Source organism: Lepisosteus platostomus, chromosome 11 (assembly GCF_059453375.1).
Source record: "Lepisosteus platostomus isolate fLepPlt1 chromosome 11, fLepPlt1.hap1, whole genome shotgun sequence".
Classification (NCBI taxonomy): domain Eukaryota; kingdom Metazoa; phylum Chordata; class Actinopteri; order Semionotiformes; family Lepisosteidae; genus Lepisosteus; species Lepisosteus platostomus.
In genome coordinates this window covers 33,331,382-33,357,106 of record NC_142621.1, presented here as the reverse complement: position 1 = coordinate 33,357,106, position 25,725 = coordinate 33,331,382, and the positions used below count along the sequence as shown (strand labels likewise).

At 39.2% G+C, this 25,725-nt stretch overlaps 1 protein-coding gene across 16 annotated transcripts in view; it reads left to right on the top strand.

The window, feature by feature from the left end:
• The window catches only part of cacna1g (calcium voltage-gated channel subunit alpha1 G), a 349,737-nt gene extending 324,901 nt beyond the window's left edge, over positions 1 to 24,836 (top strand). For 12 of the 16 annotated variants that reach the window (XM_088599330.1, XM_088599329.1, XM_088599325.1 and 9 more), the window contains 11 exons: positions 2,806 to 2,915; positions 3,444 to 3,577; positions 4,358 to 4,428; positions 5,597 to 5,675; positions 7,293 to 7,414; positions 8,075 to 8,422; positions 10,952 to 11,095; positions 13,932 to 14,054; positions 15,610 to 15,790; positions 16,513 to 16,685; positions 23,284 to 24,836. In XM_088599330.1, coding sequence (XP_088455456.1) covers positions 2,806 to 2,915; positions 3,444 to 3,577; positions 4,358 to 4,428; positions 5,597 to 5,675; positions 7,293 to 7,414; positions 8,075 to 8,422; positions 10,952 to 11,095; positions 13,932 to 14,054; positions 15,610 to 15,790; positions 16,513 to 16,685; positions 23,284 to 24,081 — 2,283 coding nt within the window. In that variant the 3' untranslated portion in view covers positions 24,082 to 24,836. Of the gene's footprint in view, positions 1 to 2,805; positions 2,916 to 3,443; positions 3,578 to 4,357; positions 4,429 to 5,596; positions 5,676 to 7,292; positions 7,415 to 8,074; positions 8,423 to 10,951; positions 11,096 to 13,931; positions 14,055 to 15,609; positions 15,791 to 16,512; positions 16,686 to 19,130; positions 20,625 to 23,283 lie in introns of those variants that run through there. The other 4 variants (XM_088599317.1, XM_088599331.1, XM_088599328.1 and 1 more) reach the window with 4 other exon arrangements.
• Positions 24,837 to 25,725: the final 889 nt, after the last annotated feature.

Genomic DNA, 25,725 nt, shown 5'->3' with positions numbered 1-25,725 from the left:
AAAACAAAAAACTACAGTACATCATGCATAAAGCTTTGTTTTATGTGACTGTTGGTGAAAGTGAGTGATAATGACTTCTTTCATATTTTATCTTTGCATCCATTCCAAGCTTAGTGTAAAAGATAGTGCGGGTGCTGAACATGAAATAATAAAAAGAACCATAGCATAAACAATCAAATACATCTCACCACTTCTCAGAGTAAGATGGTATAAGCAAGTGTTTGATTATGTGTTTAAATGTTGCTTGAATTACTCGAAAATCATGTTTTGTTTAAATGATAGGTAAGTCAAGAAAAGAGTGTGAAAGATTAGAGTAAAAAAATATTTAAAATTATGGTATTTGTACATCAGGGTACTGTGCTGTATTTGAAAAGTTACAAGTGAAAGGCACACAAGTTGTTGAATCATAAATCACAACTTTCTGATCCCTTACCCTGAGTTACAGTATATAAGGGACCTCCTGTCAGTCTCAATTAGAGTGTTTTATATTTGAGTGTAAGATGAAGTGTGTGCAGATTTATTCAAAATTGTAAACGAAATAAGTGATGAAATGGAAGAAAACAAACAGGTCCCAAATGTGAGTAGCGTATTAGTGTAGCACATCATTGAATGTGATAGAACTTTATTTTGTTTCTATGGAATTCTCCTATAAATTCCTATAAATCAGGAAAAAAGGAAATTTCAGCTGACTTGCCCCAAGAGGCTGTTAATAAATTTTAATAGACACTTGAGGTGAATTTCGTAATTAGAATAGGAGAATTGGTGAAGGGGTTAAGTGTCACGTTCTCAGAAGGTGGGTAATTAATTCTGTTTCATATATAAAGGGATTCACAGTGGTAGCTGTTGGTTGGGTTTCAGAACAGAAAGTCTTTGTTTGGATCCATGACAGGCTTAAGTCAATAAAGATTCTGTTGCAGCACGTCTTTGAGCCATCAGGTGGTTTAATGTGCTCAGGTCCTGGAACCCAGATTGTTTAGGGTGGTGCATGTCACATGTAGGGACTCGTCTTGATAGCACAGTTGTGATCGACTGAGAAGCAAAGCTCAAACTAAATCCTGAGGATCAAAGTAGCAATGACACCAGGGCAATGAACCAGATTTGCTGCCAATCAATGAAGTGCAACATCCCAATATGCAAAGTTGGCTTTGACTTATCCACAGCTGTAATTGCTGTCGTTTTTTGCTGATATTTGGCTTATTTCACGCATTAACTGTTCAGTATAAGCATTCAAATTTAATTTGATTTTATTTATTGTTTAATAACCTACCCACATAAAGAGAAGGCAGTATTCATCTACAATGCAAAAAATGCACACAAAAAAATAAAATAACGCTCACTTGTTCAGGTTGAAAGCAATAAAGCGTGGAGTCAGCTGGACACACACTCTATTCTGCAACTGTCAGTAATTTCCCATCTTCAATGTCCAGGACTCTTTGAAAAACAAAAGATTTGTCCCTAACGAAGACTTGTTTGCCTTGTTTGAAACATTAACAAATGTTAGATAATATCTACTCAAGAGTTTATAGTGTGCATCTAGCTGACTTCCAGGAAGAAAATCTAATCAGATGACAAACAAATCCCAGATACCTATCCTTATCCCCTTCTGCCAGATCCCAGGATGGCAACATACCCCCTAGTTGAAATGTGCACCATCAAAGGCTGGCCAACATAAAAGACCAGTGTGACAGGCTATCAACTTGAGTGCCATTTCAGGAGACAGCTGTCAGTCCTTTAGCTCCTGATACCTGACAGTTGTGATCCTCTATTTAAATGTGTGCTCCCTGTTAGCAGCTAGCAACTAGGGTAATGGGCAACAGGGCAAGAAAGAAACACCAAGGAACTCTCCAAGTACTGAAGAACTGATGACTAAGCCGAAGGTCTGAAACTGTGAGGGCAGATGACCAGACCGTGAGAGACTGAGCCGAAAGCCCCACCCACTGAGAGTGAGACGAGCTCAACTAGCTGGGAAAGGACAATTAGCAGCTGAAGAAACCTCTTGTTGTTTCTGTTTCATGCACTGGGCGAATGCTACCAGACTTATTTTTCTTTTGAAAGAATAAAGGATCCTGCTGTGCTGAGACAAAGCAAACCCCATGATGCTGACTTTTTCTTGACCAGCCTGTAACAATCAGTAGAAAACTGATATTTATTCACTACAAAACTCTGGGATTTGAAATCCAAATTATATTATATTAATTAAGACAGAATTCTAATCGGGGAGGCATCAGATGGTCACACTAAAGTCAAGCTGACCTCCTTCCTTAGTTTAGAGTTCTGAGGAAATGAATTATTATTTTGTCTCATTTTTTTGGAGAGCAAGCTGAGTACCTCAGGCAGTTTTTGGAGTTGTGGAACTCCCCTCTGTCACCCACGGTTTCCCCCTGTTCAGGAAACATGCACATAAGATCAACTGACATGAATAAACTCAGATTCCCAAGGAAGGTGATTTTTATGTATGATGGTTACCCTTCATCCATTGCTAAACCATTGTGATTCAGTACGCAATTACTTTGCATTTGAATAGAAAATCAGCTGTTAGAGTCTCCTAGTGAACATAAACATGACAGTGAGCTGTAGGACTGTATGGAGATTGATATGGTGCTGGAGTGGAGCTGAGATTTTCAGTGCTCTGCTATGTGCTGATATATGATGTAAATAATATACTAGATCAGATTTAATATATACTGATATTTTATTTTTTTACACCAAAAAATTAAATCTCTTGATATAGTATGTAATTTCTGTGTGATAAAATACCTAAAAGATCTCTGGTCTATAATCAACCAATGACTTCTTTCTCACCAGGTGCTAGATGAAGCTCTGAAAATCTGTAACTACATCTTCACTATAATCTTCGTCCTGGAGTCTGTTTTTAAGCTGGTAGCCTTTGGCTTCCGGCGTTTTTTTAAGGACAGGTAAGCATTGTCCATACATGCATTTTCTAACCACTTCTTCCAGTTCAGGGCTGTGGGAGAACCGGAACCTATCTCGACTAGCAACAGGCACAAGGCGAGGAGACACCAGTCCATTGCAGGGGAGACACAAAACCAGACACACACACACACTCATATCTAAGACCAATTTTCCCAAAAGCCAAACAACGTACCAAGCTTATTTTTGGACCGTGGGAGAAAACCCATGAAAACACAGAGAGAAGATACAAAGCAGATACAGTAGCACCATGGGTCTGGAACTCACACAGCTGAAGAAGGCTCCACAGCCGAAACATTGTGTTTCTTTTCTTCTCTTTTCAGCCTGGAATAAACCTTTACTTGTTCCTTTGCACACTATGTACAGTACATACAGTACAGATATATACACTATATGTTTGGGGTGTATTGTCATATTAAAATAAACAGATTAAATACTCGTATAAGCATGCTAGACCACACATTTGCTATATGTGGACTGTCATGAAGAGAGGGACTGGCTTGTCTCCACAGATGGAACCAGCTAGACCTGGCCATTGTCCTACTGTCCATCATGGGGATCACCCTGGAGGAGATTGAGGTCAACGCCTCTCTACCCATCAACCCCACGATCATCCGCATCATGAGGGTCCTGCGAATTGCTAGAGGTGGGTACCTATTTTTCTCAACAGGGATGGTCTCTGTGCTGTCAGCAGGAGACTGTATGGAACAAAACATGCAAGGTGGTCTTCTTTGAGGAAACAGCTTTAAAAAGCATCCTGACAGATTTTGAATATTGCTGAATCAGTACATTGGGACTTTTATCACCTTTGGATAAAGTAGTTTTTTTTCATTCAGGTAATGATATACAAATAGTTTTAAAAAATAAAACTGCAAGGGGTTAATTGATGTAGCATGGATGCATTACCTTATTTCTAATTACAAAACAAATGTTTGTATTTGTATTTCAATTTCATGGTGTTCTTCAAACAGCCCTTTATTTTAGAATTTACTAGAGTTGAAATATAAGCAAGTTTTTAATTACATTCATACCTTTTATCAACATCTATTTGTTGGAGTTAACATATATTATAGAAATGTTGTTCTATAACATATAAGATCAAAGGGAGACTGGAGGCTTTCTGACAGTAAAAAATGGAACAGCTTGTCTGAATAGGATGTGATGTTGTGTCAGGAATGGCACAGTCCCTTAAAATTGTGTTCCATCATGTTCTGCAAAAATAAAAATAGCTCAGGCAGCATAGCATCTGTTCTGCAGCTGCTGGGAATTGAATTCTTGAATTCTTCCTTGTGGACATTTGTGTGGTATAGGTTGGTGTAAAGTTCCATAACCAGCATTAATCAGTGGCGTATCTTGACCTAGCTCTGTTAAGTTTTTTCCTCTGCTCTATGTTGAAAATCGGTTGATGTGCCTATCTTCCTTGCAGTGTTGAAGCTACTCAAGATGGCAGTGGGAATGCGGGCACTGCTGGACACTGTGATACAGGCCCTGCCTCAAGTAAGTCCTTGAGAACAGGGAACAAGTACAAACTATCTGGCAGATGGTAGTTCATGACAAAATATTTATATGCATAAAAAGACATATTCGAAGTATAAATTTGCTTTCAGTTTACTGAATAATAATGTTTCATTTATTAGTGTTATACCTGTAACATTATACAAGTGTTAAAACACTGTTAAAAAGCAAATTGACTCGATCTTCAAGTAAATGCAATGAGGAAAAGTAAAGCTGAATATTTATAATTATAGCTATAGAAAATCCAGAATGTACTTTGGACTTCTGAGGGGCTGTTTCACAAGACAGGTTTAATTAATTCAGGTTATTGAATTGACCTGATAACTGACTTCAGGTTTACCCCGGTTTCACAAATCAAATTCTGATTTAACTTATCTGGTTGAAGCGATTCAGGCTTAATGATCTGACTAACTGTGTGTTCACACCGTACTTCAGTAGGCAGGAGGGTTGAGCATTGATGCCTTTATACACGTCTTAATCCAGTGACCATGAATTATGGCTCTTTATGGCAAGGCCAGTGGTTTGCGACAACATGGCAACCATACGGTACTTTCACATAGTTCAGAAAAACTTTCACAAAAGCATGATTTTGTGCTTAATTTAGAATTCGTCAAATTTGACAATACCATCAATTAATTTATTTTGTGACCGTGATTAAATAACCGATCTGAGAAATTGAGATTGCAGTTCCCATTTAAGAGATTGTGAATTTAAAGTATACCCTGTCTGCTGAAGAGGTATCTTTCACATAAACATTATACTGTAAGTGAATTGTATTTTGGTGATCTGTAAACTTGCGTTCGCTCTGCAAAGCTCTAATGTCAGACGGATTCCTGAAGAAATGTGACAGAATTTTTTGCAGGGGACTGATTGGTCTGTATGTCGAGCTCTTAACCACAAAGACAAGCAAAGCTTAAACAATAACCTGCTCACAGCAAAGTTAGGAATAGAACGTACAGTATGTTGCTATAGTTACTTAGATTAATTCAATCTTGCTTTGTGAAACATACTTTGCTGTCACATCTTGCTTTTGTCAACATACTGTATTTGCTAAAATTATCTGGCTGAGTAATATAGCTGTGTGAAAGAGCCCCCAAGAGTCCCTGTTGTGGGCAGGATGTTTTTTCTAATTCAGTCTCTCTCTGTTTAGGTGGGGAACCTGGGTCTTCTCTTCATGCTGCTGTTTTTCATCTTTGCTGCTCTGGGAGTCGAGTTGTTTGGAGACCTGGGTGAGAGTTATAGTAACATTACAGTGCACACAAAGGAAGAAACAAATAAACAAAGCCACCACAACAGAAAATAGTTCCACAATCTAGTGACACCCTATTTGGTTTTATCCAATACTTAGATTTTCAATTAAAAGCAGATTCCAAAGGGAGCCTGTGCACTGATATATGAGCTTGCGGTATGAGCTGAAATGATGACACGTGCATATATACTGTATGTAGTAGGTTAATATCATGTGGAGGATATCCCAGTTATTAAGACTGAGCACCTCATGCTGTTGTGGTAGAAACTCAAAGCCAAGCAGAGGAGCTCTGACTGTGCTAATTGTATAAAGCGTTACATGATTAATTGATGATGCTTTACAGTGAACAGGGGGTGGGAATTACTGCCAAATGCTTTGTGCTATATGTGCTGGATGAAGAAAACTCCAGAAAAAATCAATATAAAGTGATATTGCATTTTACATAAATTGAGACAATATAATAGGGAATACAGAAGATACAATTGATGTGGTTGAAATGGTTAATGATTGTTTAGCCCGGTTTATAGAGGCACCTACAAATGAAGATGTTTTCTTCCCAAACAACCAGGATTTATTTAGGGAGTTTCCACACACCATGTACATTTTCACACAGCATGCTGCCCACACCTCTCCGGTGCCCATGACTGTCCATCCCCTCAGCAATCCAGGCCGGGCCACCACTCTGGCATGAAGTGTGCAGTCTAGCCCTCCCACATCGCTGGCAACTGCAGCCAACAGGCTCTGCTGTCTAAAGTCTGCAGTTACCTGCCTCTCCCTCAGAGCCCCCCTGTCCAGCATGGGTTCCCGTCCAGCTGCCTTTCTTCTGCCTCACAGGCTGCAGCACCGCTGCTACCATCCCCACACTCAACCAAGCTCTCTTCAAGCGACCTCACTCACACAGCAGATACTGTACAGTACCACGCTGTTTTTTTCCTTGGACCTCATCAGCCCTTTGGCTGTCATCTCTGAACTAACCAGCCACACTGCATCTCTGACAGACACACAAGCACAAAGCCCAGCCAGCCTATACTCATTCGGGTGAGTGGGAGAGTATTCTCCACCGACATTTCTTTAGTGAAGTGAAATGATTTTTCTTGTCTCTGCTCAGTCTGGGTGAGAGACACATAGTCTCTACAGAGAAGTCAGACAGGCCATGTCTGACATGTCTGTCTAAGCACCGGTTAGACCCACAGCTGATTAAGCCACCAACCCCCCAACAGCTGTGACTTCATAAAAGGAGAGTAATTTAGCAAATTTATATTCATATAGACTTTCACACAACCATCATCACATCACTGTCAATCACCACTTATCCAATTCAAGGTCACAGTGTCAAGAAGCCTATCCCAGGAAGCACTGGGTGCGCGACAGAAAACATCCTGGACAGAATCACAGGATCCAGGCCATCACAGCTTTCATTCAACCTTTATATAAAAATCACAGATGGCAAAGAATGAGAAATAATTTGGAATACAAATTGTTCCCTCTCATTCACTGCAATATGTTACCACATTATCTTTTCTCTTTGTATACACAGTAGATGTTTCTTCGTCTCGAATCCCAATTCTTCTCCTGTATCTCCTCCTTAAACCCTCAGAGTGCAACGAAGACCACCCCTGTGAGGGGTTGGGCAGACATGCCACCTTCAGGAATTTTGGGATGGCGTTCCTCACTCTCTTCCGTGTGTCCACAGGAGACAACTGGAATGGCATCATGAAAGTCAGTATATCTGGGGCACACCCTAACAATAGTCTTCAGCCATTTTACGTAGCAAACATCCCCAAGAATAATGTGCCACTAAATATTCAGTGCGTCTATCAAATTACTGGTGTTAGCCCTACATTTCTATCTCTTCCGAGCAAAGTCCCAAGAGACTCCCGATGTGTGGTCTCCACTTATTTGTAATAGTGTGTAGATAAGAGCTAAATAATAAACAAGTTATCTCATTATAGTGAACTTGTTATAACAGTTTTTGTGCTAAGTACTGTATCTGAAACACATGCAACACTGTGCAGCAGCTCTTGGTTGTAATATGAATGGGTTCAACGTAATGTGTAGAAAGTACAGTATCTGACAGCAATAAAACTACAACTAAAGAGAACCTCAAACTAGCCAAACTCCTTCTAATGCCCTTACTGTTTATATTTGCAGTGCTTTATTGTACTGAAGAGTGATAATGACAGTTACTGAAGCAATCTAAAGTATGAGATTAAGGTAGTACGTAGTACATAAACAGATTGTAGACTAATTGTTTGATTAATATTGAAAAGCAGCCAGATTCAGATGTTTTATTTTTATCTTCACATATAAAGCAAAAAATATTTCTTAAAATCCTTATCAGGGCACATAAACATTAATAACGGTATTGTGACTGTGCAGGACACTCTGCGGGACTGCAGCCAGGACAGCGGCACCTGCTACAACACCGTGGTGTCGCCCATCTACTTTGTGTCCTTCGTGCTGACGGCGCAATTTGTCCTGGTAAACGTGGTGATCGCCGTCCTCATGAAGCACCTGGAGGAGAGCAACAAGGAGGCCAAGGAGGAGGCGGAGATGGAGGCGGAGCTGGAACTTGAGATGCAGAACATCGGTGGCCCCGCCCTCCTGGGGGAGGGCCTTCCTTGGGTGGCTGGGGAAATCAGAGACAGACCTGACAGCCCAGGAGGAGGGGCCTGTGATCCAGGTCAGGCCAAAGTGGACTCGCCTCTCTCCCTTGAACCCCCCATGGTAAGTCTGAGCTCAGTCCCTTTCCTCCTCAGTAGAGGAAAAAACCTACAGCTGTCACTCTCAAGGGCTTCTCTTTACATATATATGTATATTGTTCCTTGTAGTTTATATATCACTGTCAGAACTGAGTGAAGTAATCTCTCACTTTTAAGGAAAAAGCCTAAAGCCTCCAGTGATGATACACTTAGTAGGTACAGTAAGAGTAAGTCTGGAGTAAGGATACCAGTGAAATAAACTGCTGATACATTACAAATGTTAAAAACTGCATTCAGCGGACTTCTGTCTTATCCATCTCATAAATAATTTATTTAGCCTTCTTCTATTAATCATAGTGTTCTATATAGGAACATAAACAGGTTGGACAGGGGACCACGGCTTACATAAATTTCTGAGAAAAATAATCAGAATGATTCACTACCTTTATAATATTTCCTCTTAATGTGTTAAATGGCATCATTAGGATATCACGTTTTATTGTGACATTTTCCATTATAGAAGGTCATGCTCTCTATGCTAACCAAAGCCTTGAGATTTGTGCAGTAGTATACAAAAAGGCTCCAGAATATAGTTTGGATATCGGTTTCTGAAATTGTCACTGATAGAGAGACCTTTAATTTTCACTCCAAGGTATTATTTTATTAGGTATTTCATCACTATGGAAAGCACAGTAGCACAGTGGTTAGAATTGCTGCCTCACAGCACTGGAGACCTAGGCTGAATCCAGTACCAGGGCTGCTCTCTGCTTGGAGTTTGTATTTCTTCCCATGTTTGTGTGGGTTTCCATCGGGTGCTCCAGTTGACTCCCACAGTATAAAGTTATAGTGGTAGGTTAACTGGCTTCTTTGAAAATCGGCCCCAGATGTGGATGTGTGAATGTGTTGGTGTGTCAGCCCTGCGATGGACTGGCATCCTGGTCGGGATGTACCCTGCCTTGCGCCCATTGCCTGTCGGGATAGGCTCTGGCACCCCTGCGACCCAGCATTGAAAGATGTGTTTAGAAAGTCGATAAATAGATTAAAACACATTTTTTTTCACCCGGGTTTTTTTAACCTGTGTTAAATTTGGCTTGGGATTCAGATTCTTCATTTTACACGTCACAGCAGAAGATCATTTTTTCACAATTTATTTCTCTTAGTTGGTGGCTTTTGTGATCTTTTGTTGTTTTAGTATTTTGTTTTACTTCATTCATATCTAGATTTCTTTAATGATGTTTTCTACTGGTGATATCCAGTTCTATGATATGCATATATTTATTTTTTAAAAATGTTGTACATAGCTGTGGCACACAAACACTTTGGGTGCTTTTCAAATTTATCATTTATTCCTCATTCATAATTTATTTAGAATATATATATATATATTCATTACATATTGGTTATTTTAAAAATTAGTATGCTATGTTACTCATTAAATAGTAATAGCTGCATTGCATATTAATAGTAAACAGTAGTGACTACTCCCCATAGCAAGATAATTTGCTAAAGAAACACTCAGTAGCATGATTGTGAAATTGGACCTCTATAAATTTTGATTTGTAAAGAAAAGAAGAACCATTACAGACAAGAGAGGGTCCTTCTGGCTATCCAGCTAATTTACTTTCTCAGTAGCGAATGCTTCAGTTATCACATCCAGCCATTTCCTGAAAGAAACCAGGGTATCAGCTTCAAAAACATAATTAAGTATTTTTTTCCAAACTCCCACAATCTGTGTAAGAATGTTTATGTTCATGTTTTCAGTTTTAAATGCATTTTCACATAATACAGTGTACAAGGTCTACATATGTAGTGTGCATGCAATGGTTTATCATATACGCTCGATACAGTCCTTGGATTTATTTTCTCGATATATTCTTATATTTATTGAATGTGTCTCTAGCTTTAAACCTATTTCCAGCTCCCCCTCTAACTATAATGATAGTTCTAAACCTAAATTATACTAACATGTATAAACATGAACTTTTACAAATGAATTAATTCTTTGTTTTAGCTTATGGGAGCTTTTTGTCTTAAAAGGTTGTGAATGTTATTATAACTTGTTACTGTATATAGTCTCTGAAAAGGTTGTGTTGTGGCTCTCCCTACTGGAACATAATGGTACCACAGGAAATGTATAAAGCTTTTGGAATCCTTGCTTAGAACTAAATCTGCAGAACTAGTTACCTCATTAATTGCCTTTACCTAGTTTTAAGGTCTATTGTCTATTGTCCAAGAAGAAATATGTTGGTTTTTTTCAATAGCTGTAAACGTGACTTAGTGTCAGTGCTGTTTTGCTGAAAAGATTAGATTTATTGAAGAGCTACAGTATGAAAGGAAAGTTACAGATATATCTGCTTTGACTTGTCTGAGGATTCCCTGTTGTTACTAGTATGTTTTCCTCTCTTCTGTCTCTCTCTTCACTTCTTCTGATTTTACTGTCATTCCTCTCCTGGCCTGTGATCCACTCTCCCAACCCCACTCCTTTTTGCTCTCTCATTCCCTGCTTCACCTCTTCCACCTCTGTCCTTCTGCATGCTGGCCTGTGCTGCCACAGCGGTGGGCTTTGTTTGACACAGTCTCCCTGCTGATCCAGGGGTCCCTGGAAGGAGAGCTCAGCCTCATGGACAACCTCTCAGGATCCATCTACCACCACTATGCCCTACCACCGCTGCCCAGCAAGTGTACCGGCGAGAAACAGGTCATAAGCAAGACCTTGTCTGCTTTCTCTTCTGCCACTTGTCCGCCTGTGTGTCCTTCTGTCCGCCTGAGTCCAACTACCAGAACATTAGAACCGCAAAGATGAGATACGACCAATAACAGAAGCTATTGTAAACCCAACCAGGGGCATGAAGTGGGGTAGCTTGATAAGTGTACTGTAGCAGCACAGTTCAGAAAATAAAAGTCAGAATAAACTGAAGAAAGCCTGGAGAAGGTTAGGTTTAACAGGAAAAAGTGTACTTCAGTTTTACAATATCCAGGACAGGGTTGCTCTTTTGTTTCTTGAGGGCATTCAGTGCGTGACAAGTGTGTGATACCTTTTGAATTTTAGAAAAAAAATAATAATTGAAAATTTAAAGCCTGCATACTAGAACGTATTAGCACTCAAGAGCACCAGTGGTGATTTATAACTGTCAGTTTGTAAATGAAGCATATAGTCAATTATTGTCCAACAAGTACTGGCTGCAGCAGGACAAGCTGTAAGATAAGTCAGATTTACCTTTAAATTCAATTCCATATTAATGAAGGTAAAAAACAGCATTTACCTCTCTCACTTTTGCTCTTATTAAAATTGGGGGGGGGTTAAATATGAACTTTTTTGGTGGAGACACACTTAATCGATATTTATTATAGTGAGCTCCATTATAGTACCATTATAAGTTTTGTATTCTGTCAAAAGTTACACATTTTTGTGCTTCATCACTGTGATCTAGCCTCCTCACTATTGAGCTTTAGTTTTGCTACATTATTCAGATTCTGGATCAAATGACACATTGCATATCAGATGGATTCGTCCTGGAATGTGGATGACATGACAATTCATTTTAAATAGTATGATTTTTGTATTACATTAGTTCATGTAAAATAACTATGATGTATGGGATTTTCTATGACTCTTTCCAAACATCTGTATGCCCTTAATTTTGGGGCAATGCATATTTACCTCTCCTATTTAAGCACTGGAAAGCATAACTGTGGAAGGCAAGACACATGAACTTTCTGCACCGGGGTTAAGAGAGTTTGTGATTAAGAGGCTAAAGGTCTGTATCCCAGAAATACTGGCAAAATCTGAAACTTATGTCCATTCCTGACCAGTGATGACTGTACTTGAATTCATTCTCACAACAGTGGGGCAGTGTTCCCTGTCCCAGACCTGACTTTGTTCCACCAAACACAGCTCCAGAGAGATCACTGGCCCACCACAGCCTGCAGAGTTCTATATGCATGGAATTACATTATAAGACACAAAGGAAAGAACAAAACATAAAAAATAACAAATAACAAATAGCCACAGTGGTTTGCAAGGTTGAAATACTGCTTTGTGTTTGTAGATGGCAGTAGGACAGTTGTTAAGTTTCTCTGTGTCCTTCTAACCCCCCCCCTCAAGTTTAATTCAACCCTTATTTCTAACTCACTGTAGCCCCATCCCCAATCGTAGCCATCATCCTGTGCTTTGTCTTTTTTCTATGACCCCTGACATTTAAATATAATTTAAGCACCACGTACAGAAAAAAGGTTTTAATAAAAATATTTTAATTCGATTGATAATGGCCTAAATGCACCAAAAATGCACCAATTACATAAAGTTTAATTTTAAAGGAAAATATAAAAAATAAGCATTTTAATAATAATTATAAGGAACCTGATGCACAATTGTGTTCGAAAAAATTACAGAACACTTGCATTGAAAAGTTGCAAAAAGGAGTTTGTTCGGCTTATGAGGCTTATTTAGTTGCTTGCTATTTTATTTATTCAAAGATTATGTCCAACCATAGGAAGACAGGAAGACATAGTATCAGCTGCAGCAATGTGAATAGAAAGTTTGCTCCAAACTCCTGTTGAAGTATTTTTATTATAGATCCATAATAAGAATAACATTCATTGTAAACCTTTAAAAACACCTGTCTTGCCTTTGAAACAGGGACCTTAAACCATTCATTTTTAAATTAAACTGCAATCAAAGCTTTTGACATCAGTTGAACCCGCTGTTCCTAGCATGTGCAATTTTTAGGCTTATCAAGCAGAAAAAAATACTTCAGCAGCGCTTGACATCCATCAACTTTCATGATTTTCAAACAAATTATGAAGGAAGGACATTTTACTGTGTTCTCAGCTTCCTTGAAAAGACAAACTGTGCAAAGACAAGTAATGAAAAAACAAGCTATGAAAAAGATGATAATGGCAAAGAGAAAAGTAGAGGTAACTGTAGGAAAACTATTTTAGCATTTGATATATGGGCTCATGATCCCATAGAACCCAAGCCTTCGGCTTTTATTATAATTTAAAACAATCTGCTTATTTAAAAATTGAGGGCATCTTTTAAAGCATCTAGATCCTTTCTTTCAACTGCCTTTCCAGTATATCATAAATAGTCATTTTCCAGAAATATACTGTTATGGTCATTTATTGTGTCACATGGTTTCTCAGTTATATTTTCTAGTTAACTCAAATTATGTATATTTCTATTTTTTATTTACTCAGTGTATTGCAGCTTTACAATCATGTGTAGACAGTTTTTGGTGAATGGGAAAGGAATTTACTCTACTCTAATAAGCCTTAGTCTGATTAATCAATTTCTTTATCTTTACTGTTGTGAATACACATGTTCTTTGTGAATATGGTGAGTAATCTATCCTACAATTAAAATATAGTAGCAGTTCTTCGTACTGGATTTCTGATTGCCAGGTCAGCCTTCTGGGGTATATCACTTTAAGCTGTATTTGAGTGATCCTGCCAGGGCTGCTGTGAATATGTCCCTGTGTCCTCTGCACTTTCCTGAAAGCTGATTTTCACTTGGCTTGTATCTTCCTGTTTAGATCCCTCTAGCTGAGATGGAGGCTCTGTCTCTGACATCGGAGAAATCCTGGTCCTTAGCTCTGACGGACGACTCTATGCCTGATGATATTAACACTCTCTTACTAACCAGCCGGGATGGCAATGTACTTACAGTAGAACCAGCTCTTCTTTGCAGTCACTTACCCCTAAGCTTTCAAACACACCTGTCCTGCTTGTCCTTTTAAATGACTCAAAGTTCAGAGAGATTGTGGAGAATGGGGTAGCAGAGTTGAGATACGGATTTCACCAAGATAGAGAAGGCTCAATCCATTAAATGTGCAGAACATAAATTTAATGTTAGTCAGTGCATCAATCCAAAATTCACTTCTATATTAAAATTCAAAAATTACCCTGGGCTTAATTGACCACCTAGAGCTACTATACTATACTATACACCCATATCGTTTGAAAACACTGAAGGACAACCCTTCAAGCCCCCAACCCGTTCTGGTACGTACTGTACAAGATGAGTGCCAGGGCCTTACATGTCCAGGGCTGGCTAGTGTGTTTGTAAGCCCAGGATATAACCATCCACACCTCTTCTCTCTTTCTCCTGTATGTACACATCCCACCTCTGTGGCCTGGTGTGTGTACGGTAGATTAGTGCGTCCATCTCCCACTTTTCCAGACTTTGCCTCTTTTCAAACATGTCTGGGCCTAGTCCCGCTTTTTTTCTGCTTTGGCGACTTTGTTCTCATTTCTCAGTGTCTGCTCTTTCTTGTGTGGTTTACAGTGCTGATCCTTGCTGTGTTTTTCTGTGGCCTCAGCCATTTAGTTTCCTGGGTGAGATTCTGGTCTTTGATTCTACAGGAAGGCTGGAGAGTCACTGTAAAATTGCTTCTCTTTCATTAAAACTATATTCACCAAAAAATCATTACCTTTTAATCATACTTTAAAAATTCAGCTTATACAGAACTCATGCCCATTTAGGTAAATGACTTAGAGACATGTTACCTTCTAACTACAGGACATTTCCAAGTGTTTGTTCTGGATTTCACTTTTTAATCCATATATTCCAATCGCACTCACTGGCCATTTATGAATGTGAAAGTATAATTCAGGAAAAAATGAGTTTTTAAAATACAGAAAAAATAAAATTTCAGAATGTTAGTTCCACATAAATTATTTAGTAATATGATATTATTTTTCATTGGCAACTGTCCATACCTAGGGTTTAAATGTTAAAAGCATTTCTCTGGTCACATTGCCTTTTTGTTTGTTTGTTTGTTTGTTTGTTTGTTTGTTTGTTTGTTTGTTTGTTTGTTTGTTTGTTTGTTTGTTTGTTTGTTTGTTTGTTTGTTTGTTTTTTGTAGTAGTTGTCAAAAACCGCTTGCTAATGCACAATACTTTCTGTGTCATAGTAAAAAAACCTCTGAATGAGACTCTTAAACTGGATTAACAAAGTTGCTTCAATTTATATCTTCTCAGGGCTTGAACTCTTCCAAATTCTTCCAGAGATCACAGTATTTTTTTAATGCTTTAAGAGCTAAACAAAAGTATTCGATGAGATAGTGTCTACATGGTCAGTGTCAGTGTTGTGCCAATCTGTTCTCTTTCATGCTAGCCTGTGTGTACAGTACCACCATGGCTTGTGTGTGCTCTGCAGTGTCCTGTCTAGTGTTCCATTCTCAGGAGCTCACATTGTTTCTCCATCCTCAGACCCAGCTCTTGGAGACACAGAGGGAGCCCAGTGTTCAGCTAGCTGAGAACCTGCTGTGTGTGAGGAAGCCTGCAGTAGGCCGGACACACTCCCTGCCCAATGACAGCTACATGTTCCTGCCTCAGCACTCTGGGGACTCCTCTTCCCCCCAGAAAGTATCGCCTCAGAAGGGCCAGTCAGGTAATGCGTGCCCTTTTTATTTCTGTACCCTATCTTCTCTCTTTGTTGTATATTTTTTCTTGCATTGCTGTACATGTTTCTCTCATGGTGCACCTTGTTTTTTTCATTTCTGTTACCTTCAATTTTAGCAGGGATTCTGCTTTCCTCGTTTGCCCAGAGTTCTATTAGTTTCAAATGTTTAACACAGTGAGATACTGGATGTCTGATTTCCTTATCAAAGCTTCTAAAATCTTTGAAAACTCCTCAGAGTTCATTGTCTAACGTTTTCTCAGCCTGCTTCTAGCAGAATCTAGAATTTCCCATCGATTCGCTGTTCTCCACCCCAATATAACAACAGATGTGCCAACCAGTGGCTTAAAACACCACTCTAATTCATTGAGTACTAAACGTGTTTTTTTTGTTATATTAAATTATGCGTATTAATGAGTAACTTGTTTCTGCTTTTTCGTGTTTTATATTAATGTTTCTTAAGATGATGTCATGAAAATGGTATATAAAATGATTGCATCCTACAAACAGGAACCTTTTTTTCAAGGTACCACACACAAGTAACTGAGTGAAACTGGGGGCTGGCATGTTCGAAATCACACAGTAATGCCCGCCAGTGTCAAACGTATTCTGTTAGTAAGGGTGGGGAGATCCACGCAAGCCCTCCCATTGGGGATGAAAGTTGTGAAACGAATGCTGAAATTGACTGTTTTGTCTCCCTGTCTTATCCCCAGGCTCCATCACCTCTGTGCAGTCACAACCTGTTGAAAGTAGTGCCTGTCACCTAGCTGTACCGACAGACCTCTTCCGTCCCATCAGCCCCCATACTCACTCCATCACCAAGAGCATCCCCCGCATTCCGCCTCCACACCGCTCACAGACCGCCAGCCGCACCCTGCGCAGACAGGTGAGAAGCCGAGACGCAGCCACACGGGTTTGTCACTGATGGCAGAAGGAACAAACCGTGGAATGGCAGGAGAGCGAAAAAAGACCCTATGCATAGCGGCGGGACAGGGGTTAGCCCGGGCTCAGCTTCCCAGGAAATGCCGTATAAAAAACCTACAGTATGCCCTCAGGCCACAGACATGGGGTGACCTGGTGCTAGGCAGGTCTCAGGACATCCCAACCTCAATGCTGAGCAAGGAGGAAAGCGGGACCCGGAAATATATAGCCCCAGACAAAGACACACTGGAAGGACAAGCACCAGAAACTAGGGACAGGACAGAGTAGGAGCGCCCTCTATCTGTAGAGGATGTGACAGGGTTGTCACGACACGGTCACTGCAATTAAAAACAACTTTAATTAGCATTAGGAGAATTCTATAATTTTAACTAAATTGCACCTTGTAAAATGATACCTATGCTGAATGGTGCAAAACAGACAACGTATATATTTAACTAAACACCTGTCTGTTTGAGTGTTTTATACATACAAATTATACAGTGCCTTGTAAAAGTATTTACCTCCTTCCTATAATGTCCCATTTTGTAGAATTTTAAATGGTGTATACCCATCTTGAAAGTCTCTTTAAGTCGAACTTGCATGCAGAAACTGAACATTTTCATAAAAGAAATTGAATGTCAGAAAAGAAAAATCAAAAACTAAAATATGCTAATTATGTAAGTGCTCACCTCCCTGAGAAAAAACTAGGTGGAAGCATCTTTTGCAGCAGTTACAGTAGCAAACCCGGTAGGTTGGTTGGGGATTGTTGATGAACAGTTTTGCCATACTGTATATATCCTATTGGATTCAAGTCAAGACATTGACTGTGCCATAACAGAATGCTGCCACTCACATTGACATTAGGGATGGAGTCAACTATGTGACATTAACGCTTTACATGATTAGACCAAAAAGTTCCAATGTTTTTTAGTCTGACCACAAAATCTTGTGCCAATACAGAATTACTTAAATGTTTTGTTTACAAGTTGCATGCAGAATTTGAGATAAGTCTCCTCCTCTGCTTTTACTGGTCTGCTTTTTGAGGTGATGAGAACATTGTTAACTCACAAATATTTTGATCCCTCATCGCTCTATAGTGCTATCAAAGTTGCTATTTACCTCACTGTAGTATCTCCAACCAGTTTCCTCCTTGACTAGCTTCTCAATCTTGAGAAACTGCCTAACCTAGGGAATGTTGAGGTGGCACACCTTCCATTTCTTAAAGATCAACCTCACCTTGCTTAAAGGGCTAGTCTTTGAGCATTCTCCTGAACATTCCCCTGTTTGATTTTCAACTGTATCCCTGATGCATTGAAAGCTCCTTGATGCATTGATCTCTGCGGCTCAATCTTTCCAAGACATTTTCTCCCAAGGATGGTGTATTTATTCTGAAATCCTGTGAACCGCTATTATTGTACACAGATAGAGGCCATTCATCTGTGTGATAAATTTTGTACTCCAGAATTAATTTGGTTTTACCACAGCTAAGGGGTTGAATACTTTTGTTTATGTAATTCAACAAAATTGAGCATCACTGGAAGGTGGTAAATATTGTACTTTTGCTGGGCACTATAATTCAAGAACATAATTTTACTTAAGTACGATTCATGTATTGGTGATACAAATGCAGTAGAAATATGTTTAATAAAGCCTGTGTCCCATAGAACCATAAGGGTTTCTCAACCAAACTACGGTTAAACTCAATAAACTCAGAAACTCCTCCAATCTATGTGGAATTGGTATCGTCACTGGAAGGAGGTGTACTTTTGTAATACTTGTACAAGACACAATTTTTCTCTCAGCTGTTCAGGATCAGATCTTCTGTGTTAGTTTCAGTCGGCTGGTCACTGTTACTGTTATCCATTCTAAGAAAAGAAAGCTTTCAGATGTCCTCCCTGGTGGAGATTATGCCTGTGTATTAGAAACACATGGATCAGCACAGTAAGGTCTACTTATTTTTTAAGCATGCACTTTTAGCCTGACTGGCGCTCATTTAATCCGATTCCCATAGTAACTGTAGTGTGCTGTAAAACATATATTCACAGCACATGCCCACAGTATTGACAATAGAACAACTCAAATTGTTTATTTAATTAGTGCCACTGGGATGCTTTTAATTCTCAAATCCTTCTTTTTAGAACCAAGCTAAATGAAAAATAATATCCTTAAAATGGCAGAGGCAAAAAGTGTTTAGTGAAATGATAAAGTTTAAAACATTCAGCTACAATACAGCTGTAATATGCAGACATCATTCCCGTGCCTCTGAACTCTTGTGTATACATCCAGGTCTAGCCAAAACATGCTGTGTGGATTTATTTTCTCATTTTATAGTCTTGTGTTTCGAACTCTGAATTCTAATTCTTTCTTTCTAATTTCCTCCTTGTCTTTCTTTCTAACTAACCATTCTCAGCTGAGTCTTGTACATCACAAGCCAGATCACCACATTCTCCTCCGACACAGATACTCCTGCTATTAACTCCCCTTTTTCTCCCTTCTCCTGCTCCTCCCTTTTGTTACTGAAGGCACTTCACATAAGACTCTAGAGGGGGAAAAAGAGGACTTTCAGTGACTAAGCCAAGTCATTGAATTACATTGATTAAAACCTGATTTCACTTTGTTATAGGGCTACACAACCTATTTAACATTGCAGTACTTCAGACTTTTAAAGTTTTGCAGTTTTTTCAAACAAGTGACACACAGCTGCTTAAGGGAGTAAGCACAGCTGTAAGTCATAGTCCAGTAATATTCATAGTAAGAATAGTTAACACCTAGAAGGAAGAGCTTCGGTGTTACTGATAGCATTCAGAGCTATGCTGTCTTGTAAACTGACAAATTTATCATCTTTTTCAGGAGCTGTTGTTTTAAAGAATCCTATAGAATCTGCTCTTTTCTGAAAACCCCAGTGTGCTCTTGGTATTTTTATTGACATGTGATTATTGATTATTTCATAGATTATTTAATAAAAAATGAAGGTGTCATGACCTCAATGTAAAAGGTACAAAGAAATATAAAACAAGATTGTTAGTCCAGACCTACAGTATAACTCAGACACTTAACTTCCCTTAGAATTTATTTTACAAAATAGCACACAGACGTCAGTGGATTATGATAAGCACAATATGTTGCAAAATGTGTCGCTGTGCCACTATTTAGATTTGTTCAAAATTAAGTAGCATTTGATTGAGATCATTTAACTATAAAGACTTTTATCACATACTTGTACTGTATGCACAAAATAACTTGCAGACAATGTCCAGTGTATAACTTTTACTAATGTTCTGATGCTCTTTTTTAACCAACAGACTTCCATTGAAATTTCTGTTTGGTACAGAACCTATCACTGCTGTTGAGAGTGTAGATTATTTTTATGTAACAGCTCTGAGGGACAGTTTCAAAATTAGAGCAAGATCAATTTATTATCTTTCTTGCAGAACATTACCGTCACTATTATTAACTCCTTGGCTCTCAGAAGATCAGAAGGCATTAATGAATATTTACTGTATCGTTATGACATTACACTTAGCATATTCCTGTCAGCTTCAAACACAAGTAACATCTTTAGTTTCAATTACACTATAAACACACTCCTGGCATTTCTGTCAGAACTTGCTTTGTTGTTTCCCATGGTCCACCTCACTCTTGAAAATTCGACCCACTGTTTTAGAGAGTCAGATTTCTTTCTCACCTCACAATAGCCGATTGCTATTGCAGTTGCCAAGCCAAATCTTTGAGTGAAGAACAGGTGCTGTTTGAGGGACCAGAATGTTAAGACCCCACATTTTCCAGTTTATTCTGCCCTTTCTTTTGAATACATATCGTTGTATACCGAGGGAAAATTAACACATGAGATAAAATGCAAAGTGAAATTAAAACTTGTTAAATACAGTAGGATGTTTCTAACAAGTTTTTTGGACCTCCTGACTTATCATTCTATTTGTTCGTGCCCTTGGATTTTTGAATACACACAGCCCAAAACCATACATTTTTACTGATTGTAAACTCTCAGTTTCTATGACATATTAAAACTGGAGGTCTAAATGTGAAAGTGAGGAAGCTTTGGCAGAATGTTTGAGATACTATGTACAAATTTATAAATAAGATTTGTATGCAATTTTTATATATTTTTTAACATCATGTGTAGGTCCTGGGGCCCTCTCATGGGGCCCTCTAAGGAAATCTCTTCCTATGTAGCTCAGAAGTTAGGAAGCCGTTACAATCTAAATACTGAGGCCACCATTTAAAACAAAAAGGTGCCGATTTTCTGCAGTTCCAAGAAAGTCCAACAAGAAAGACCTTAAATATTAAGAAATAAACATAAAAAACACTGGAGACAACATAAAGTCACAATATCCTCTCACCTCTTCCACAGAATGTCCTAGAGTTTGAGCCAGCCTATCATTGCCGAAACTTCTCCCCATTATTTGAGACAATTAATTCAGAAAAATCCAGTGTGTACTGTAATAGTCAAAAGAAGGTCCAAATACATTTACATATACTACACTAACAAATTAAAAATCACACATGTATAAATATACATTACTGCTATTTTTTTTACAGATTTTTCTCTTTAGCAGGAAGCCAAGAGCACACATTTGTTTTATGGGGATGGAATATACTGTAGTGTCCCCAATGGTGAGAATAGGAAGGGGAGACCATCTCCCCTCCAAACATTTTAATGACACCAGCCTTCCCGACACAACAACCTTTTAGGACCCAAAGTACAAAGGAAAAGTCTTCACTCCCTACATCTGTCTTTGATGAAAACCTAGCAAGTCTTGTTGTCTAGTCAGTATCTCACACTTGTCTCCAGTTTCTGTTGTCCACCCTCTGTCCCTGTAAAAGCCAATATTATTGTGGAAGGATAACTAAAAATTAAGTGATCTGTCCAGTTAAGTATCAGTGAAAAAATCTGCTAACAGACTATTGATAAAAGTATATACTTAGTTAAATCTTTTTATTTTAAACTACAAACAAAAAATCCTTGTTTGAGTCTCTGCAGATTTTATGTTTCACTGTTACTGGTAAATATTATTTTTTTGCTTTTATTTCATTTTTTACTTATTAGGTTATCATTTAAACTTTTAATTATTTTACAGTATGTTGTAAAATAATTGTCAGCATCACCAAATATCAGGCTTCCCGTTAAAGTAATAAAATTACTAGCCTAGTTTTTAACATACCTACAAACAGTTCTAAAATCAAATAAGCAATGATTATGAAGGGATCATTTAATAAAATCTAGAACAATGCTTATTAAAAAACATTCCACAATTCAGAGCCTATTCTCTGGACCAAACAGCTCTATAACTGACAGTTTGTTTTTCTAGCTATAAGGTATATCATGGCTGATGTAGCACATAAAACCAGTTGTTGACAGACTACCATAACCATGTCAAATACGGAACAGGTTCAGTCTTTATACATCATTCACATCACAGTATTCTGTTTATTTGTGTTCTTTTCATATTTGCATTTTTCTTTCCATTTGCTGGCTCCCTCCATGTAGTATATGCACTCTCGGGTGGTATGTACAGTACTGTAGCTGTGCAATCAGATGCTATCGCAATGGAACTCAGTTCTGGGGGAATCTCATGAGTTTTTTTGCTGCCTTAATAATTAATAATGTTTAGCTTACATTCCCTTTTATTTCTCCATTAGATGTATTTGCCCATACAATATTAACTAGGATTAACAGGGAAAACTAAAAAGAAGGAAAATATTTTGCTTCTGAAGAAGTAGCGTACCTTTGACTTTGGACTGATCATTGAAAATCTTTCATTGAGACTGTTTGCAGATTCTTCTGCCATCACTCCAAAAACAAGGGGTTGTTTAAAATCAGATTGAGTTTTTGGGAGAGTTCACGTGAATTAAAGAAAAAAAAACACATCTAAATCGTTTGAGCTGTGACCAGTAGTGTTTTTAAAATGTCCTTTTTTTTGCAGGAGTCAATAAATTTAGAAATTACAATGATGGACATTTCAGATTAATACTGTAGAATTATATTCATGAATTACCAATGTTGGGTTCATATGAATTTTCTTATCATAGGACAGTAATTAAACCCCAATCATGATTAATTAAAGAAACAGCATTTTACAGCATTTTCTCTGGATAGAGGAACGCAATATTTTGCCCATAAAGGAGAGTTTTAAAGTGTTTCACCGGGTTTGATTAAACCATTAATAATCCTTCTGAAGTTTTGTTTTCAGTGTAACTGCAAAATTATAATGCGTGCGCATTAACCACAGCTGACTAGAATATCATGGTCCATGCAGCAAATGGAGGGAAATAATAATGTAACTGAACTGTACAGCTACAGAGCTGTCACTGTTAGCATTCCCATCACCATTCTGTCCTCAGACAGAGGGGTTCTTGAGATTATCCAGGGACAGATTTTGGTCACTTCATGTTCTCATTATGGCAGGATTAGCCAATACCTCCCCCTACCACCCTCACTACCGCTGTCCCATCACCACACTAACCTGTTTCCCCTCTCACCTCCCCATCTGTGTCATCCCGACCCTGAACACCTTCCCATCCCCGTTCCCCTCCGGCCCATTCAGGTGGCTGTTACCAACGACTCCCTGGACGCCCTCTGCACAGAAGCGGAGGAAGACGGAGCCACGGGGCAGAGCCAGCAGAACGAACTTTCCGTCTTGGGTTTCCCCTCCCAGCCAGCCGTTCTGCTTGTGCCCGCCACGCCCGGGGCGTCTCCCGAGGCGGTGCGCTCTAGCGTGCGCACACAGCACGCCCCCCACGACCAGTGCAATGTCTCCAAGTGCCCCCCTCCTGCACCCGCCCCTCCGGCCCCAGCCAGGAGGAACCCCTTCGGGGGCCAGGAGGACCCCGTGGACCAAGAAGTGTCGAACATCATCATGGCGGGGCTTCGCGTGGAGAGAGGGCCCTGCCTGCGCGAGCTAAAGAAATACCACAGTGTGGACACTCAGGGCCGCCGGCTCCTGCTGGCACGACCCGCCTCCTGGCTGGATGATCCCCGGCGGCACTCCATCGAGATCTGCTCCTCCGTGGAGAGCAGCCCCCAGCGCAGCTCGGGCTCCTCGGGCTTTGTCTCGCGGGCGGAGAGTTTCCAGCAGCCCTCCCCGAGGCACAAGAAGAAGATGAGTCCTCCCTGCATCTCCGTGGAGCCCCCCGACTGCCAGGAGCTTAGTATGAACTTTCATGCCGGAGTGCCCCCTCCACGGCCCGGGAGAGAGAACTGCCTAAGGAGGCGAGCGCCTTCCTGTGACTCCAAGGACTCGCTGGACCTGGGTGGGGAGGGCTTGCCTCCAGACAGTTCCCCCAACCCCAAACTATTGACTCTTCCCAGTTTCTCCTTCGAACAGACTGATGCCGAACACTAAAAGCGCCGTCTACATCAACAGTAATAATTCTAATAATAATGATAATTAAAATAGTGATCACCGTTGTCCTTTCTGCATTGCCAAAAAAAAAAAAAAGAAAAAATTTCAAATAAGACTGTTTCTCTTCCAAGACACTCGAGACTACCTTGGTTGCTGGTGAACCCAAAGAACTCTCCCGGTCTGTGTCCACCAGCTGTCGAGAGGAAACAACTGATGACCATTCAGCCTCCCACTGAGGTTCACTTCCAGTTTCTGTTCTGACACCTAGATTTCTGGAGCACAGTGGAGTCCAGGGATGGTGGGAAGTACAAAGCAATACGAACGTTTTAGAGACACTACTTCTATTTTCTTAAATTATTCGGACATATGTGTTGATGCAGGATGTAGAATTTTTTGTGATATTTTCTTTGGTAATTTGTTTTGGGTTTTTTTTTCACCATGGGATTTTTTAATTTTTTTTTCTGATCTAACAAAGAAAATAACATGTTTCAAAGTACGTTTGAGATCCACGTATGTGTAGAAACCATAACAAGAAAAACAAAAACAGTTCTTTAAATTTCTCTTTGATTTTTAAGCACAAATAGTAGCCGATAGTGCATTAAATATGAAGAGAAAATAAAACTATCTATATATAAATATCAAATATATATATTGTGGCAAAAACCCATTTATTTATGGAATCATTAGGATGGGTGTGTGATTTGTTTAACTGTTTTTAATCCCTGCCTTTTCAATTAGAAACAGAGACGCAAAAACTTTCAGAAGTGTGAGTGAGTTTGTGTCTGGGGGCCTGTGTCCTGTTCCTGGTGTTTTATCAACACTCATGTTACCCTGAAGGTGTTGTTAAAACCTTTCACTTTCAGAAATCAAGAGGACAGCAGGTAAGATTCTGACCATGAAAGTTAACAAGTACTCTTGGAAATCCGTTCATATCTGCAGCAGCTGAATTTTCGGATGCCTTCAAGGAGAACCTACAAGAAATACTGCTTGTTGTCTGGTTTGATAGTTGAAGGAAGACTCATCTGGTAAAAAAAAAACTCGGAGTCTTTTGCTTTTGGTTTAACTTGTCTCTCTGATGTGTTTTCTGCCACTGCTGGCACTTCATACTAAACAGAACAGTAATTCAGTGCTAGCGCCGAATGACTTCCAAGTTCCTGTGAAGCAGGGCACTTTATTTGTAATTTCTTTTAATTGAATTAATGTCCTGTGGTTACTATCGTTATTATTAATATTAACCACCATAGAACATTAACTGAATTACATTTTTACATTTTACATTTTACAACTGAATTACATTACAAGATTTAAAATCTATAATAATAATATAATATCTGGTTTATAAGAAACTCACAGCAGTTGTACCGCCAAGTGCAGAAGATGTGTTTTTAAGATGTACTGTATAGTATTTGACCTTTTCTCACACTCAAGCCAGGAGTTAAAAAGTGAAGCCAAACAGTGGAGGACAGAAGCAGATTAGGATGAATGTTCCTGATTTTGTAGGCTGCCCAGTGACCACAGGTCTATCAACACTCCCACAGCATGTGAATAGCACAGTCTAGACCTGATTCAGAGATGTCTCTGCCAAGAATTTATTTATGCAGTGGTCCAGTACAAATTTTGGACCTCTGTACTCTGAAAGGTTAA